The sequence below is a fragment of the Tamandua tetradactyla genome, chromosome 14, assembly GCF_023851605.1.
Source record: "Tamandua tetradactyla isolate mTamTet1 chromosome 14, mTamTet1.pri, whole genome shotgun sequence".
NCBI classification, from domain to species: Eukaryota; Metazoa; Chordata; class Mammalia; order Pilosa; family Myrmecophagidae; genus Tamandua; species Tamandua tetradactyla.
In genome coordinates, this window is record NC_135340.1 from 7,617,685 (window position 1) to 7,637,731 (window position 20,047).

General features: G+C 39.1%; 1 protein-coding gene and 2 pseudogenes across 4 annotated transcripts in view; 2 read left to right on the plus strand and 1 right to left on the minus strand.

Moving 5' to 3' along the window:
* FANCM (FA complementation group M) overlaps nt 1-20,047 on the minus strand; it is a 101,242-nt gene that overhangs the window by 69,324 nt on the left and 11,871 nt on the right. For all 4 annotated transcript variants that reach the window (XM_077126851.1, XM_077126852.1, XM_077126850.1 and 1 more), the window contains 4 exons: nt 8,071-8,202; nt 6,145-6,274; nt 5,676-5,801; nt 5,256-5,342 (listed from right to left, as the gene is read on the minus strand). In XM_077126851.1, the coding sequence (XP_076982966.1) occupies nt 5,256-5,342; nt 5,676-5,801; nt 6,145-6,274; nt 8,071-8,202 (475 nt within the window). The remainder of the gene's footprint in view (nt 1-5,255; nt 5,343-5,675; nt 5,802-6,144; nt 6,275-8,070; nt 8,203-20,047) is intronic.
* On the plus strand, nt 11,921-12,534 carry LOC143656452 (E3 ubiquitin-protein ligase RNF130 pseudogene; annotated as a pseudogene).
* On the plus strand, nt 13,563-14,204 carry LOC143656453 (E3 ubiquitin-protein ligase RNF130 pseudogene; annotated as a pseudogene).

The following is a 20,047-nucleotide window of genomic DNA, read 5'->3' on the forward strand; positions in this document are numbered from 1 at the left end:
TTTTTTTTTTTTTTTTTTTTTTTAAAGGAAAGACAGAGAGAAGGAAGGAAGGATAGAAGGAAGGAAGGAAGAAAGGGAAACATTTTTAAACATTTTCTTGTTTTATTGTATTCTGTTTCTCCGTTTTTGTTACATGGGCTGGGGCCGGGAATCGAACCGAGGTCCTCCGGCATAGCAGGCAAGCACTTTGCCCGCTGAGCCACCGCGGCCCGCCCACTTTCACTAGTAATTTTGATAATCTTGGTTCCCTATCACCGGATGTTACAAAATAAAATTCTAAACAAATCAAATAACTGTCAGAATCACTTTGACTAGCTGTTCAATTAAAGCATGATACCCGCTATACATTTTCCCTTCTAAAACAGAAGCACAGAACTGTGGAACTCCCCCTAATTTCAAAAATTTTCCCTTTCCTTTCTGTTCCTTAGACATGCTACAGTAATCCAGATCATGGCATTCTGTCACCAAATTTATTATACTTTCAAATTCTTCAAAGATAACTGCCGAATATACACTCCAGTCTATCACAAAGCTGGCCCAATGTATCTGGGCTTGGAGGCAGTAGAGTGCACTAATAAGAACATGATCCTCAAGGTTAGGCCACTTCTTATTCTCTGGGTGATTTATGTACAGACATGGTACAGTTCTTTAACCTCTTTAAGCTTCAGTCTCTTCATATTTAAAATAGAAATAATACTACTTATCTTTCAGGATGATGTGACGATTAAATGAAATAACAAATGTGAAATATGCATGTCTCGCACATGGCAATTTCCTTGCACTGTATCTTGCACATGGTAATTGGTTAACAATTGCAAGTTGTGAGAGGTTTCTTTGGTTGCATTTATTTTGAGTTTTGTTTTGTTGGTTTTGTTTTCTTCTGTTTATAAAATTGGTTGGACTGTGACAATCCTTCTTTCTTCCATATTGTTTATAGTAATCATCATATGTGCTCTAGGAACTACTTCAAGCTGTTTAGTAACTACTCTATATATTAACTCATTTTATCATTACAATGCTAAGAATTAAATGCCAATACATATAGAGTTAATTCCCAAAAAATAAGCAAAAAGATAGCATTTAAACACAGCTTTGCAAGGAACATTATTCTAGATAAAACTCCTCTAAATCACCACAGCACAAGACCTTTCTGACACTCCTAATTTGCTACCTTCATTTCTACCTCCTTCAACCTGCTAAGCCAGCCTTTCTACCTTCATTCCACTGAAGCTCCTTATACCAATAACTTTGGCAATAACTTCCATATTGCCAAACTCAACAGATGCTTTTTAGTTCATTTTACCACATCTGAGCATTCAACACAGTGCATTCTTTCCTATTTAAAGAGTCTCATCCCCTACCTTCTCTGACACTTCACTTGTCTAATTTTCCTCTTAATTTCCTTTATGGCTTTTCTTCCTCTTATCTCTAAATGTTGGTTTCTCCAGGATTCCATTTTCAGCCCTGCTCTTGTCTGTAGATTGTCTTCTTAGGTGATCATATCCATTCCTGAAACTTTATTTCCTTTCTGCGCATGACTCTATGTTATTTATAATTTTTCCTTTGTTCATATAATCATCTGCAAACATACACACACACATACACACACACACACACACACACACACACACATATATATATATATATACATCATGTGATTCCTCAGACCCAATAGTTAATCTATCGACAAATCCTGTTGGCTCCAACTTCAAAATATATCTAAAATCTAACTAATTCTCATCACCTCCATCACCATTGCCTTGGTAGAAGTCACTATCATCTTTCATTGCTCTAGACTATTGCAATAACCTTCTAACTGGGCAATGTCTACTCTCCACAAGCTGCCAGAGTAATTCTTTAAAAATTTAAGTTGGATCATGTCACTCCACTGCTCTAAATACCTGATATGGTTTCATAAAGCACAAACAATCATGGAATAAAAACCAAAGCCCTTCTTATGAAATTGATTTCTGTAATGGTGAACTAAGCAAGCACTTTCTATAATTATACCTAAGAATCACCCCTAGAGAAACTCTTTTGTTGCTCAGATGTGGCCTCTCTCTCTCTCTCCCTCTCTCTCTGTCCAAGCCAAACTCTGCAAATAAACTCATTACCCTTCCCCGTACATGGGACTTGACTTCCAGGGTGTTAAGTCTCCCTGGCAACACGGGACATGACTCCCAGGGATGAGCTTGGCTCTGGCACTGTGGGACTGACAATGCATTCTTGACCAAAAGGGAGAAAAAAAATGAAACATAATAAGGTTTCAGCAGCTAAGAGATTTCAAATACAGTTGAGAGGCCACTCTGGAGATTACTCTTATGCAAGCTTCAGTCAGATAATGCAGATTGCCACAGTATGCCCGGCCTCAATCAACAATATTCCTAAAAAAAAACAGCCTGGGCTCTGTCTAAGACTCTACAAAAGCTCTACTTATTAAGTTTATTTTTAAAGAAACTTAAAATCTCCAGACTGTTCCTATACCAGATAAGCCCTGAAACCCAGAGGTATCAGTATCTCCAAGAACATTAACCAGTTGCATTCCTCTGCCCCATAATGTTCTTACCCCTTCCCAGCATGAAGAAGTTAGAATGAACATTGCTCAAATACCCTCTGAACATAGAAATGGATCAAATGAGATGGAGTAGGTGTAATAAAGAAGTTAGGATTTAACAAATGATTATCACTACTGAATCATTATGGAGATACTTCTTTTCAGTTTCTAGAGTATTAGAATGGCCAGAAGGAAAAACCTGAAATTGTTGAACGGCAACTACTTATCAAAAATCAAGAAGTCTTGATCATTGATAATGCTTATATAAACATATAGGTTTTATCTGCATGACTGTAAAAATTTTGCAACTGATATCCCCTTATCCAGTCTATGGCTAGATGAGTAATATAATAAAGACATGCATGGGGAAAAAAATGTAGAATATAGGGTATCTAGAAAGGGATAGAACTAGAGAAGGGGGAGCAGTTACCTAATAGGTACAAAATTGTTAATGAGATTGAACTTAAATGTTTGGCAATGGATGGAGGTGATGGCAGCTTGTTCTTGGAATTATAAGAAATAGTAACATATTATAGGTGAATTTGATAGATAGTGGTTGTTTAAAGTCATGTATGTAAATAAATTCTTCCATGAACCACTACAAACATAAAAAAAATTACAGAGTGGTAATTGGGAAAAAACATAGCTATTGCAAGCTATGGACTATAGGTAACAGTAATATTTATATACATATATTTACTAGATTTTTTTTGCATGGGCAAGCATTGGGAATTGAACCCAGGTCTCCAGCACAGCAGGCAAGAACTCTGCCACTGAGCCACCATTGCCCACCCAAGTAACAGTAATATTTTAATATTCTTTCATCAACAGTAACAAATGTACTATGCCAACACTTCGGGTCAGTCCCAGTGGGGGATAAGGGGTAGGGAAGGATTTGGGTTTTATTTTTTTATTCTTATTTCTGGAGTAATGAAAATGTTCCAAAATTGATCATGGGGATGTTTGTACAACTATGTGATGATATTGTGAGCCAATGATTGTATACTTTGGATGGTTGGTGTGGTGTGTGAAAAATATCTCAATAAAATTGAAAAAAAAAAGTATCTACAGTTTCAACGAGGGAAAAAGAGTAACTTTACATTGTAGAAACCTGACAAGTAACACCCCAGCCAGATGATGAAGGTAAACATTGACAGCGATAAAAGTGAGTCATCTTGATTTAATGTACCCTTGAGATGGAGTGATGAGACTGGTCTTTTTCCAAAAATCAGTGCAGCACAATCATGAGAAAAACATCAGGTAAATCTCAATTGGAGGATATTTCACAAAATACCTGACCAGTACTGCTAAATAATGTCAAGGTCATCAAAAGAATGTCTTTGAAACTCTCACAGCCCAAATGAGCCTAAGTACACATGGGAACTAAACGCAAAGTAGTATGGAATGGGATGTGGAATAGAAAAGGATAAAACTAAGGAAATCTGAGAAAGAATGGACTATAATTAACAATAATAATGTATCTATATTGGTTTATTAAGTGTAACAAATGTACCATGCTGATATAAAATGATAAGACAGGAAACTGGATCTTGGGTACATGATAAATCTCTGTGCTATCTGCTTCAGTTTTTTGTAAATCTAAAACTATTCTCAGATAACAATTACTTAAAAACACTGCTATATTTTTCCTAACATACTTTTTACTTAATCAATCCTACTATTAATTCCATCTGTGAACTAGAGCTATAGTTGTTTTGTCTGATAACAGTGTTTATGACACAGGAAATAAATAATTCAGGATATTATATAAAATATAAAACTAATATACATATTTTATATTCGAGTATCAATGGATACCTTTTGATGCTGTTCTAGTTTAGCTGTGTTCTGTGTTCACTCTCTAAAGAGCTGGTCTTCATAGATCAGGGACAAAATTCAGATATAAAAGAATATATTTCACATCATGGTAGAATATATTCAAACAACCCGTTTGTGGAAAAAAAAATTAAAAGTCTAAAGATAAGTTGGTTCATTGTGACTGGCTCACTGCTTTCAAAAAAACCTTTGTTTCCATGCTTACTTTTTACAAAAATAGATCAGAATGAAATAATTGCAACTCAAAATAAATATTCAAAGATTAGAAGAATGGGAGGAAAAAAAACCCAAAAGCCCTAACCTTAGCCTATCTGCCCTATGAACTCTGAGCCCTGGTTACCTCTCCAGCATCTGCCTGTGTCACTCTTACCCTCAATCACATTGCTTTAGCTGAACTGCTCTGTTTATTGGTCCTCAAACACACACCCTCCTGCCTCAGGGCCTTTCAATATGCTATTCTCCCTGCCTTCAGAAATCCACAAGACTTGCTTCCTCACTTCAGTATCTGCTCAAACATCATCCTACAGACATGCCATCTCTAACCACCCCTATTTAAACAGCACTCCTGTATGACTATCTCCTTCTTACTGCTTTACTTTTCCCTACCATTATATTATATATTGCCTTATTTGTTTCCTCTATATTGCCCCAGACCAAGTTTTCTTTCTCATATAACAGCTTATTCTTTATGCCCACCACTCCTCTTCATTGTCCTCTAAAGTTCCTTAGAGTTATCACCCTGTCTTTAACAAGGGTAATTAAAACCTACATTCTCCATGAGAAATCGTAAAACAAAGTAACAAGTGGGAGCTTTTAGCTCTTTTAGTTAGTTTGTCTTGCCTTGAAGCTACTGAATAAGACTTACCATTCCAAGTTTTAAAGTGTTCAACCACAACTTCTTCTAATTTCTTTAATTTTGGATGACTATAGAAAAATCGTTTATCTTCATCTCCTGAAAAAAAAATTTTCTTTCTATACATTTAGAAGCAAAATAAAAGGGGAAATAAAAACATTTAGTAAAGTTCTAGTTGGTTTTTAATATATTAGTTCTTAAAATTTCTACAACCAGTAACACCTTTTAACATTGATTATATATTGTTTATAACTGCTTGACTATATATTCTCATTTAATCCTAATTTAAAAAATAAAGTCTTAAGAATTTAGCAGGTCTGTTGCTACAGAAATCTAAGTAATTACAGATAGGCATGTACATTAATGGAGTAAAATATCAAAATTTATCTTGATGATGAGAAATAATATAAGATTTCAAAAGAGAAACCTGACCTTTGTGGATAGCAGAAATACCAGCTGCTGAAGTACTGCGTGTATGTGCAAACAAACATTCTAGGTGATTAAAGAGTTTCATAAAGTCCTCATTTCGGCTAAATTCATTTTTTGCACGAGTCATTCCTTCAGAAATTAGGAAAACATTATGAAATAAATAAACTTAATGATTAAACTAACCGAATTTATTATTCATTAAAAAGAGACTAAATTTTAATGATGAATACAGTGTTTCAAAATGTATTTAAACATGAAAATCAGCACTTTTTCCTGTTCTACATTCACATATATAATAATGAATGGTTTTCTTTTATCCTCACAACTTATCAAAAACAAACAAATAATGGCCATTTGAAACATAACTGCTTCCCCGCTTTTTTAAAATAAAGTATTTTTAAGTAAATAAAAATTTTGATGTCTACCCAAAATGACATGTCATTATTTCTTTAAATAATTTGATATAATTTACCTTTAGTTCCATCCATAATTCCACAAAGGAAGAAATATAATGATCTCATTCCCATTTGCTGCAGTAATTCATAACCGTGATATAAACTAATGCAAATAGCAAACTCTCCCTCAATTATGCCTTGTATTCCCTAGAAAAACAAGAACATACCAAATTTGATCAGAGATAGAAATGAATATATATGTTCCATGCCCAAATGGCCAGGTCAACAGTCAGTGTAACATTTACAATATAATTGAAATAATCATAATTATTTCATAATTATTCCCTTTGATACTGACCATAACTGATTGGTTATATTAATCCATGTTTTAGGATGTTACCATGACAACATATTTCCCACATAAAATATGTCCATTTTTTTCTTTAATTCAACAGGAAAAATAAATTTTAAATAGAATAAGTGAAAAGGAGAAATATTTATCACATTCTGTTTATTTTTATAGATATATAGATTCATTCGTTCTTTCAAGATATTTAATAACCACCTACTATACGTCAGGTACTGAACTAGATAATTTGGGATACAATAGCAAATAAGTCAGATATGGGCCTGTTCTCACAAATGTTCGGCCAATCAGGAAGAATGGGCAATATTTAACACCAAGAGTACATGCCATAATAATGTCTACCACTGAACACTCGGTACTGTTTCAAGCACATCACTTGTACAAACTCACTTAATCTTAACAAGATTCCTAGGATGTAGATACTTTTTATGCCCACTGTGCAGATGAGGATGCTCACACAGATGGTAAATGATGGAAACCAGTATTCGAGCCCAGAAATCTGACCTAGAATCCTTGTGCTTTTATTCTCTATGGTTCTTTTATAGGAGCACAAAGCAGGTGTATCTAAAGATATGGCAGTTTTAAAACAAGTTCATGAGAATTCTATTTGAATTGTTTTTCTTTACTTGAGATGAAGACTACTATTGTCTACCTCACATTTTTAGCAGCATTTAACATATATGTAAAACAGGCATTTGTTTCAGTGATAGTCATTTTAAATGTTTTCAGAAGAGTGATAAATGCCCCCAAAGTGACATCCTAAATTACCTGAAAGGGTAAAAGCAGCAGCTCCCAGCAATATATAAACTCTTACCAGTAAGATCAATTTCATTTAGGTTTGCATTTATTATTTAAAATGTCAATGAACCTTTAACTCCTAGCAGAAATTTTTAAATATTTTATTAAAGTTTAATTTAATACCCTGCCATTTCACAAAAAAATGCTCCCTAAGTGGTTACTGAATATTACAGAATAAAACATACATTTCTCATTCTAACATTTAAAGCTACTCCCATGTCATTACAACCTAGATTTACAGTCACATCTGACGTCCTTAACCCTTCTAGCCCAGCCAAACTGGCTAGCTCGCCCTATTTTTCAAGCTTTCATCTGAATGCCTGTGTTCTTTGGCTCACACATTCCCTCAGTTCAGAGAATGACTCGGTGCCTTTAATGCTCGAAAGCACCTCCTCTGCCTTTGGACCTAATTTGGTAGCTATGTGACCATTCAGCTACCTTTTCCTCTGAAGATTAGAAATAAGGAGTTTACTGGGATGCTTCCTCCAACCTTTGGTATAAAGACTAATGTACCGGATCTAAAAGTTAGTTAGGAACTACCCACTCATGACCTTGTGATTTTGCAACCTAGAAATAGATTAAAAGAACAATTCTTCATTAAAAGATAAAAGATAAAAATATCTTAAATCATTAAACTGCATTTTTGCTAGATTTTTAAATCTATAAAAATCATTACTGAATTCTTGAGCTTCTAAAATCTATGTAAATCATTACAGAATCCCTGAGCTAATGTTTCATGACAAAATTCAACAACTACCAAAAAATATATTATTTACATTTCACTGTGGTTTTAAGTAAAAATTTAATCAATTATCAAAACTTATTTAATAATACGTACCACAGTATTTGGAGATGGGTTTTTCCTAAATTGATCTCTTGCCAGAATTATCTGGTATTTTGTAAGATTGGGAATATCCTTTCTCTTTAAAACGTTCCTCTGAATCAAAGAACTGGCAAATACTTCCAAAATCTGCAAATTTTAAAGAACTTTCATTTAAACTTTTTTAAAAGTACATTTTCAAGTAAAATCATTTCTTCACATACTAAAATAAAAGTTAAATATTAGAATTTGTCTTCAAATGATTTTTATTACAGAAGTTGTAGATTTACAGAAAAATCATACATAAAATAAAGTTCCCATATACAACCCTGTTACTAACACCATGCATTAGTGTTGTACGTTTGTTACAAATGGTGAAAGACCTTTTTTATAATTGTACTATTAACTATAATCTATGGTTTATATCAGGGGTTCACTGCTTTAAATGAATTTTTAAGTAAAAACAGCAAGATAAAATTTAAAAATACTTCACAATTATTTTCAGATAACATCCATATAACAGCACAAACAACTACTAGATCCAAAAATTTATGAACATATTTGCTTATCTGTTTTTCTCTTAATTCTCCCCTGCCCTCATTTACCACACTATAATCTAAGAACCATAAAAGAAGGACCTTGGATCTCTTTACTTTTGCATCCTCATTGCCTAAAACAGAATCTGGAACATAGGTCTTCAATAAATATTTGTGATTGTTTAATGCTAGGCATAATGGGGTTAAGACATCGTCTTTGAGGAAGTAATATTTGAGCTGACACATGAATGATAAGCTGTATACACCATGTGAGGTTCTGGGGACAGAGCATTCAAGGCAGCGGAAACAGCAAAGAAGTCTAGATGCAGGAATGAGCTTGGTAGCACAGGGCAAAAAAAAAAAAAAGAACTTCCAGATGAAGACCTACTCCAGCAATACGTTTTTTGTTTGTTTGCTTGCTTTTCGTTTTTTTGGCATGTGCAGGCTCCAGGAATTCAGCAATATGTATTTTAAAAATGATTTAAAATTTGCCTAATTTTTAATTTCCTAAAATAAGGCTATTTTAGCCCATAATTTTTAATTTCCTAAAATAAGGTTATTTTAGCCCATTTTAATTTTCCAGACTTCCAGCTCTGCTTATCTATCACACAGCCTAAAGAAGCACTCAAAAAAATCAATAAAATTACATTTTTATTATATGCAACCACACAAATTATAATGGATAGACTGTTATAAAGGGAATGATTTTTCTTTCTTCCATTAGCTGAAAGATTTTCTTCTAGGGCCTACATTGTACGTTAAGTTAAACAAAGTTTGGGGAAGACTGTGCCTTTTTCTCCAATCGTATCCATTCTTGTGCAGTGGTTGCCATACTTTTCTCATACCTAAAGTCCAAATATTTGCACTCTGGAGAAGCCACCAGCCACGTGTTCACCGGAAACCTATTGGTAGTGTTCAGTACTGCCTGCTTTGGCTCAGACTAGAGATGCAGGCACGACTGGACAGAGTTAACTTCACCAGTGGTGGAGAGGTCAGCTCCAGACCAAGAGTACTTTATGGCAGCTCTAGATCAAGTATTTCAATGACATTTATTTTCCCTTTCCTTCCCGCCTTGATTTAACTCCCGCCTTCCCTTGCCACTTATAGAGGATTTTCAGCAGCTTTCTATCATGTTAGGAATCTTCAGGGTCCCCCCTGGACAACAAAGCCTGCCATGTAGCGCTCTGCACGCTCACCAAAAGGGCGTTTGGTTCCTGCCTTGTTCAGTGGAGCAGAGCAGACAGGTCTCAGTTATGTCCTTGGGCCTGGAGGGCAGCCATGAAGTTCCTGATCTTGAGGGGCAGAGGCTATGAAAACATGCAAGGGCAACTCAACCACACCGCAGGAAATTCAAGGTATGAAACCCCAAGGTCTGAGAAAGCGGAGGGTCGTGAGTTAAATTGATCTCCCCACCTTTATTAGGAAAGTCATTTGCTCAAATTCAGAGATCAGGAAATGGAATGATGTATCGACCAATGCCAACACTTCCCTGACAAGGAACACTTTGTAGGTGCCCATTGGCCCTGTAGATGTCTAGGTTTGATCAGTACTGGCTCACCTTTTAGAGAAAGCAGGGAGTAAACATCCTTGCACACGATCCCTGGTGGGCAGATAGCATCCACAAGGGTAGGCAGATCTGGGCTTAGAGGAGCTACAAGGTGCACTCCCCAAATGATCTCAAAGAAAAGACAGTGTAGTTCCCTTCTCTTGAACCATCTCTCATCATGTGGGTATCTTCCTTTTATTTCACAAAGTTCGATGTGTAACAAGGGCCACATGCAGAAGAGACTCTGAAACAACTCCCAAAACTCCAGACAGAGACTGGTAGTAACGTGGTGCAGCTTTTCAGGGTTCGATGACTCTTCACAGTCGTGTGTAAGTGGCTTTCAAAAGCATGAAGCATTTTGCTAAAGCTTACACTGCTGTTCATTAGGATGTGAGACCTTAATCTCCACACTGTGGTGGTGTGCTGCCACTGCACTTTGCTTTAGCCTCAAAATCAGCCTCCTTCAAGCATGTCCTCTAGGGAACTAACACAGGAAGCATGGTCTGGACACTTGGAGAATTTCAATTTCTTTTCGACCTGCCTGCAGAGAAACTATCAGCCACGTTTTCTGTTTATTGGAAACTGAGAAGCAGGTGATCAGTTCTTGGTAGCAAATGTGGTTAAGTTTAGTCACCCCAACACCTGTGGCATCCCAGCTCCTCTTGGTTCTAATGACTAGGAGTGACGTCCTGGGTCAGCCTGAGCTCTGGAAAGATTTAGTGATGAGGAATACATAGGGGAACCAGCCACCACTTTGGTCCTATCCATGAGGGACTCCAAATGGTCCTGATTCCAAACAAAGGTGGTGAGTCCTCTCCTGTTGGGGCAGGTGCTGGGGACAAATAGACCACAGAGAAGGGAAGAAAGCCTCTGAGATTTCCAAATCTAAAATGACCAAGAAGTTGGCCTTCCCTAGAAACTGATTCTCCCAGGGCTAATGAAGGTGAGCCAGGTCCCTGTCTCTAGTTGGAGTATACAACGCAGCCTACCTTGACCTGTCCACCAGAGAGTATGCAATCCCCACTCTTCTATGACAAAGAGCACTTGAATTTCCCTTTCCAGTAGCTCCGTGGATTCCAAGGATACATGTGCCCTTATTTGAAGGAAGGATCCCATGCAAAGGAAATAGGAAAACTACTACAATTGGAAAAGCAATTCTTGGTGCCACCTTCACAACCACTCCATAACAGAAAATATTCTATTCACAATAAAATCCATTAGTATTAAGGACATGGTTACTAGGAAAACTGTGTCATATTTGAAATTAATAATGCTTAAAATTTTGTTACAAATCATTTTAAAAAATAAGATTTTTGTTTCCTACATTCCTAGGAAACTTCTCTTAAGAATGACTTTTTATAGCATAAGTGATAGAAGAATGTTTTAGTCATCTATTACTGCATAACAAACTACCCCAAAATGTAGTGGATTAAATACCACCATTTCATTTGCTCAGGACTTCCAATTCCTTGGGAAATAATACAAACAGGTCCAGGAAAACACCTACAGTAAAGACGCCACAGTAACAACGAGCACACCTACCTAAACACACAGATCTCAGTTTTTAAATAGTATTATTCAATAAAGAAACAAGAGTTTCTTGGAAAAAAGGTGAATTCCAGGGCTGGAACAAGAAAAATACAAGATGGGCATAAAATATTTTCTGATACTAGAAAGCAAAGAGGTGCTCAAAAATGAATTTAAAATAAGGGTATATATCTAAAGAACACAAGGGGCTCACGACCATCCACTCGGGGCCGCGTCCCCATGGCAGAGCCCCCGGGGGATGGAGGCATCCTCGCCCACACCCAGCCTGATGTCCGACCCTGTTGGCGGTCCGCTGCTGGCCTGCGCACTGGGGCACAGTACTTCTACCCGGCGTTCAGCCATGCGCCCACGCAGGAGTCCAGCAGAGCCCGGCCACGGCTCCCCGCTTACCTTCCGCCCCCATAGTGGCGGCTTCGGGCTCAACGTGCTCAAGGACAAGGTCTAGGTGCTGGCGCCGCTGCCCCTCCAAGGAGCTGCTGATCATATGGGCCGTGATCCTGAAATTCCGTTCTGTGTTCCTTTTTTTATTAAACAGTGGGTTGCCTTGCTGCAGAGAAAATCTCCCAGGCTGCTTTCCACAATGCCATTGCTGTAGTCATTTACAATAATGAATTCTAAGAGGAGCCAGTCACTAGGATGCACCCAGGCTTCCAGCCACTGGAGGTACCTTGCTGTCATGATCAGAAACTTGAGGGGTAAAGATATTGAGTTATCTGGAGAAAAAAATCTCTGTGCAGATGACAAAAGCTATTGGAACTCAGAACCACCAAAAAACACTCTCTAGCCTTCATGTCAACATCCTTTATTGTTTTGATGGTTATTTCTTCAGCCTGGCTCATAATCTACTTGTGAAATCTCTGGGTTCTGTTTTTCTTATCCTGCCCAGTAGGTGGCGCTCATGGCACACGTTTGTCTGCAGGTCCCACCAGTAAAAGGTGCTGTGGGACCTTTAACTTTGGAAAACTCTCGCCGTCCGGGAGGTTCGCTAGCCGAAGCGGCTTGGAAGGGTTCGAGCCGGCCCGGGGGGGTCTGAATGCGGGGAGGGTTGCTGGCCGCCGCAGCCCGGGAAAGCGCCCATGCGAATTTCCTAGTCGCCCGGGCGACAAGCCTGGCGGGAGGGAGTCAGCGGCAGCGGCCCGCCCGGGAGAGTGCACGTTCCCGGGGAGTCACGGGTTTGGAAGGGGCCTCCCCACCCGTCACCGTTCTCCGCGGCCTGGGGATTTCCGATCCAATTCTCTCAATTGGTCCGGGGGGCCGCGCGTGGTGTGGGCGCCTGCCGCCACGGTTTCAGGGGACCGCCTCTCCAATTCTCCCAGCCGGCCCGGGAAGGGGGAAGGGACTGACTCCGGCCGCTTGCCGTCCCGCCCAGTGAAGCCCGTGCACCTCGGCAATCTCACCCAAGCGGCTTCTCTCAGCCAGCCAGCCGTTCCAGGATGGGGTACGCTGTCTTTTTTATCTCTGTTGTGGCTTTGGGCGCTGTTCTGTATCATTTCTACTCCCCTAGTAGCTGTCCTGGAGAAGAAACTAAGATCCGCGCGTCTTACTAAGCCGCCATCTTCTCCAGAAGTCTGGTTTTCTTTTCTATTAGCAGTAAACGTCTAGATACCGTTTATATGTGATTCCCCAAGCTTGGTTCGAGAAGGCCGATGAAGTTTTTTTCTCAAGTGGAACGGCACATGGTGAACAGCGTGAGAGTTTCTCTCTCATCTGGAAACGCACATGGCGAAAATGGTGTCATCTGCTAGCTTCTCTTCTGGCTTCTGGTTTCATGAAGTTCCCCAGGAGGCGTTGTCCTTCTTCATCTCCAAAGGTCGCTGGCCTGTGGACTCTCTGCTTCGTGATGCGGCTCTCTCTCAATCTCTCCATAATCTACTTTATAGATGATAAGGTACACCAATGCGGGCGACAGGAACCAGCTTCGTCTCCAAGATGCACCCAAGAAAGCCATCAGCAAATTGATAACCAAAACTGTAAAAAAAGGCTGATAAGGAAATAGACCCAGACTTTGATCGCTGTGCAGTCTGAATAGAGAGCTATAAGCAGAATGATGTCCAAATCCTGCCCTGCAAGCATATTTTCCACAAATTCTGCGTTGACCTTTGACTTAGTGAACACTGAACCTGCCCTATGCACAAACTGAATATTTTAAAGACTCTGGGAATTGTGCCAAATTTGCCATGTATGGATAATGTAGCATTTGACATAGAAAGGTTCACCAAAACCCAAGCCGGGAACTGAAGGTCAGCCCTTGGTGACCTTGCCAGCAGCCACCACCTCAGCCTTGAGCCTCTTTGAACTTCGGGGGTATTGCCTCTTCCTCAGGAAGGGGAGCTGACTCCCTGGACCAGGAAATCAACATACCAGTAACAAAAGAATAGCTTATTATTGCCAATTTTGGCCTCAGTGCTCTCACCCTCTGCTATATGATCATCAGAGCCATAGCTAGCTTGAATGCTAATGAGGCAGAATGGTTCTGAAGAAGAAAACAAAAACTGCTTTCTGACTGATTGCCTTGAATGAAAAAAAAAGAACTATTTTTGAGCATCATTTACTAATCAGGCCACACAAGCATTTGTTTTTATTTATTTATTTATTTATTTTCCACAAGCATTTATTTTTAGCACATTTTATTTTTTCAAAAAATTGCTAATGCCAAAGCTTTGCATTACAATAAATAAATAAATAATGAAAATAAATAAATAAATAAATAAAGGGCACAGGAGCCCCCCCCACCCCACCCATGGTCAAAGTTGGAACAATCTAAGCAATAAAATTAATACTAGCACTGTGTAACAGACTATAGAATGAAATAATTATCTAATTCATACTGATATAACAAAACTGAATTAATAAATTAACAGAGGCAAAAAGATAGTGCTTCATTATGAAAGAATTCAAATTAGCACATGTTAAAGAAATGAGGGAAATGAGAAACAATGATTTGGCAAAACCAAGAAATAATGCAAAAATAATCACTGGCGGCCAAAACTAGTGGATAAATTATGATGAGGAACTATTTGCATAGTTTCAAAATACCTCCCCACAAGATACTTACTAATTACAAAAGGAAAATTAGTAATTTATAGTGGAGAAACATGGTAGACATGGCCTTAACCAAGTGATCAAGATTAACATCACTGGTAATAAGATGTATCAACATCATTGTGCTGGTTTGAAAGGATGTATGTCCCCTAGAAAAGCCATGTTTTAATCAAAATCCCATTTCATAAAGGCAGAATAATCCCTATTCAATACTGTTTGAATCACCCTGTAATTAGATTATTTCCCTGGAGATGTAACCCAATCAAGAGCGGTTGTTAAACTGGATTAGGGGAGATGTGTCTCCACCCATTGGGTAGGTCTTGATTGGTTACTAAAGTCCCATAAAAGTGGAAATATTTTGGAGAATGGGAGATTCGGAGAGAGCAGAGAATGCTGCAGCACCATGAAGCAGAGAGTCCATGAGCCAGCAACCTTTAGAGATGAAGAATGTAAACGCCTCCCTGGGAGCTTCATGAAACTGGAAGCCAGGAGAGAAAGCTAGCATATGATGCTATGTTTGCCATGTGCCTTTTCAGCTGAGAAAGAAGCCCTGACTGTGTTTGCCTAGTGCCTTCTCACTTGAGAGAGAAACCCTGAACTTCATCGGCCTTCTTTTGAACCAAGGCATCTTTCCCTGGATGGATGCCTTTGATTAGACATTTCTATAGACCTGTTTTACTTGGGACATTCTCTCAGCCTTAGAACTGTAAATTAGCAACTTGTTAAATTCCCCTTTTTAAAAGCCATTCTGTTTCTGGTATATTGCATTCTGGCAGCTAGCAAACTAGAACAATCATGTATCCCTGGTACGATGCTCTGAGAAAGTCACAGCTTCACTTCTGGGATATTCTTGCTGTAAATGTAAAACCTTACTCCAACATGAGAAAATATCGGACAAACCCAAATTGAAGGACACTGTACAAAATAACTGGACACTATTCTTTCAAAAGCATCAAGATAATGAAAGATAAGGAAAGGCTAAGGAATTGTACAAATTGGAAGGGACTAAGGAGACATGACAACTAAATACAATGTGGGATCCTGTATTGAATTCTGGAGAAGATATTGGTAGGAAAACTGGCAAAATTCAAATAAGGTATGCAGATCAATATTAATTTTCTGGTTATATGATATGTTAACATTAGAAGTTGGATGACAGGTATACTGAGACTCTCTACATTAGTTCTGCAAATTTTTGAAAGTCCAAATTTATTTCAAAATAAAAATACTGCTTGGGCTGTGGGGCGGAGGAAGCGCCAGGTTTCCTTCCGACCAGGGGCTCCTGCAGCCTCGAGGTTTCCTGCAGGCCGTCCGCGGATATGCCATTCGGAAACCAGTTTCTTCTCCAGGACACCTACTAGGGGAGTAGAAACGATACAGAAAGCGCCCAAAGTCACAACAGAGATAAAGACAGCGTACCCCATCCTGGAACGGCTGGCTGGCTGAGAGAAGCAGCTCGGGTGAGATCGCCGAGGCGCGCGGGCCTTACCGGGCGGGGTGGCAAGCGGCCGGAGTTACTCCCTTCCCCCTTCCCGGGCCGGCTGGGAGAATTGGAGAGGTGGTCCCCTGAAACCGGGGCGACTGGCGCCCACACCACGCGCAGCCCCCGGACCAACTGAGAGAATTGGATCGGAAACCCCCAGGCCGCGGAGAACGGTGACCCCGTGACTCCCGGGGAACGTGCACTCTCTCGGGCGGGCCGCTGCCGCTGGTGCCCTCCCGCCACGCTTGTTGCCCAGGGCCGACTGGGAAATTCGGACAGGCTCTTTCCCTGGCTGCGGCGACCAGCAACCCTCCCTGCGTTCAGACCCCGGGCCGGCTCAAGCCGCTTCGGCTACCGAACCCCCAGGACGGCGAGAGTTTTCCAAAGTTTAAGGTCCCACAGCACCTTTTACTGGTGGGACCCGCAGACAAACGTGTGCCACGAGCGCCACCTACTGGGCAGGATAAGAAAAACAGAACCCAGAGATTTCACAGAAAAATATTACAACCTTGCTGGGTCCAACACCAAGAGAAATCTGAATAAATGCCCAGACGCCAGCAGCAGAAGATAACTGTCCACGCTCAAAAGATTGAGAATATGGCTCAGTCAAAGGAACAAACCAATAGCTCAAATGAGACACAAGAGCTGAGACAACTAATGCTGAATATACGAACAGAAATGGAAAACCTCTTCAAAAATGAAATCGATAAATTGAGGGAGGACATGAAGAGGACATGGGCTGAACATAAGGAAGAAATAGAAAAACTGAAAAAACAAATCGCAGAACTTATGGAAGTGAAGGATAAAGTAGCAAACATAGAAAAAATAATGGATAGCTACAATGATAGATTTAAAGAGACAGAAGATAGAATTAGTGATTTGGAGGATGGAACATCTGAATTCCAAAAACAAACAGAAACTATAGGGAAAAGAATGGAAAAATTTGAACAGGGTATCAGGGAACTCAAGGACAATATGAACCGCACAAATATACGTGTTGTGGGTGTCCCAGAAGGAGAAGAGAAGGGAAAAGGAGGAGAAAAACTAATGGAAGAAATTATCACTGAAAATTTCCCAACTCTTATGAAAGACCTAAAATTACAGATCCAAGAAGTGCAGCGCACCCCAAAGAGATTAGACCCAAATAGGCGTTCTCCAAGACACTTACTAGTTAGAATGTCAGAGGTCAAAGAGAAAGAGAAGATCTTGAAAGCAGCAAGAGAAAAACAATCCATTACATACAAGGGAAACCCAATAAGACTTTGTGTAGATTTCTCAGCAGAAACCATGGAAGCTAGAAGACAGTGGGATGATATATTTAAAATACTAAAAGAGAAAAACTGCCAACCAAGACTCCTATATCCAGCAAAATTATCCTTCAAAAATGAGGGAGAAATTAAAACATTCTCAGACAAAAAGTCACTGAAAGAATTTGTGACCAAGAACCAGCTCTGCAAGAAATACTAAAGGGAGCACTAGAGTCAGATACAAAAAGACAGAAGAGAGAGATATGGAAAAGAGTGTAGAAAGAAGGAAAATCAGATATGATATATATAATACAAAAGGCAAAATGTTAGAGGAAAATATTATCCAAACAGTAATAACACTAAATGTCAATGAACTGAATTCCCCAATCAAAAGACATAGATTGGCAGAATGGATTAAAAAACAGGATCCTTCTATATGCTGTCTACAGGAAACACATCTTAGACCCAAAGATAAACATAGGTTGAAAGTGAAAGGTTGGGAAAAGATATTTCATGCAAATAACAAACAGAAAAGAGCAGGAGTGGCTATACTAATATCCAACAAATTAGACTTCAAATGTAAAACAGTTAAAAGAGACAAAGAAGGACACTATATACTAATAAAAGGAACAATTAAACAAGAAGACATAACAATCATAAATATTTACGCACCGAATCAGAATGCCCCAAAATACGTGAGGAATATACTGCAAACACTGAAAAGGGAAATAGACTCATATACCATAATAGTTGGAGACTTCAACTCACCACTCTCATCAAGGGACAGAACATCTAGACAGAGGATCAACAAAGAAATAGAGAATCTGAATATTACTATAAATGAACTAGACTTAATAGACATTTATAGGACATTACATCCCACAACAGCAGGATACACCTTTTTCTCAAGTGCTCATGGATCATTCTCAAAGATAGACCATATGCTGGGTCACAAAGCAAGTCTTAACAAATTTAAAAAGATTGAAATCTTACACAACACTTTCTCGGACCATAAAGGAATGATGTTGGAAATCAATAATAGGCAGAGTGCCAGAAAATTCACAAATACGTGGAGGCTCAACAACACACTCCTAAACAACGACTGGGTCAAAGAAGAAATTGCAAGAGAAATTAGCAAATACCTCGAGGCGAATGAAAATGAAAACACAACATATCAAAACTTATGGGACGCAGCAAAGGCAGTGCTAAGAGGGAAATTTATTGCTCTAAATGCCTATATCAGAAAAGAAGAAAAGGCAAAAATTCAGGAATTAACTATCCATTTGGAAGAACTGGAGAAAGAACAGCAAGCTAACCCCAAAGCAAGCAAAAGGAAAGAAATAACAAAGATTAGAGCACAAATAAATGAAATTGAAAACATGAAAACAATAGAGAAAATCAATAAGGCCAGAAGTTGGTTCTATGAGAAAATCAATAAGATTGATGGGCCCTTAGCAAGATTGACAAAAAGAAGAAGAGAGAGGATGCAAATAAATAAGATCAGAAATGGAAGAGGAGACATAACTACTGACCTCACAGAAATAAAGGAGGTAATAACAGGATACTATGAACAACTCTACGCTAATAAATACAACAATTTAGAGGAAATGGACGGGTTCCTGGAAAGACATGAACAACCAACTTTGACTCAAGAAGACATAGATGACCTCAACAAACCAATCACAAATAAAGAAATTGAATTAGTCATTCAAAAGCTTCCTAAAAAGAAAAGTCCAGGACCAGATGGCTTCACATGTGAATTCTACCAAACGTTCCAGAAAGAATTAGTACCAATTCTCTTCAAACTCTTCAAAAAAATCGAAGTGGAGGGAAAACTACCTAATTCATTCTATGAAGCCAACATCACCCTCATACCAAAACCAGGCAAAGATATTACAAAAAAAGAAAACTACAGACCAATCTCTCTAATGAATACAGATGCAAAAATCCTCAATAAAATTCTAGCAAATCGTATCCAACAACACATTAAAAGAATTGTACATCATGACCGGGTAGGATTCATCCCAGGTATGCAAGGATGGTTCAACATAAGAAAATCAATTAATGTAATACACCATATCAACAAATCAAAGCAGAAAAATCACGTGATCATCTCAATTGATGCAGAGGGGGCATTCGACAGGATTCGGCGTCCTTTCCTGTTGAAAACACTTCGGGGGATGGGAGTACAAGGGAACTTCCTTAAAATGATAGAGGGAATATATGGGGAACCCACAGCTAATGTCATCCTCAGTGGGGAAAAATTGAAAACTTTCCCCCTGGGATCAGGAACGGGACAGGGATGTCCACTATCACCACTATTGTTCAGCATTGTGTTGGAGGTTCTAGCCAGAGCAATTAGACAAGAAGAAGAAATACAGGGCATCAGAATTGGAGGGGAAGAAGTAAAACTATCACTGTTTGCAGACGATATGATACTATACGTCGAGGGCCCGGAGGGGTCCACAGCAAGGCTACTGGAGCTGGTGGATGAGTGCAGCAGAGTAGCAGGTTGCAGGATCGGCATTCAAAGATCTGTGGCGTTTCTGTGCACTGGTGATGAGCGGGCTGGGGGGGAAATCAAGAAACGAAT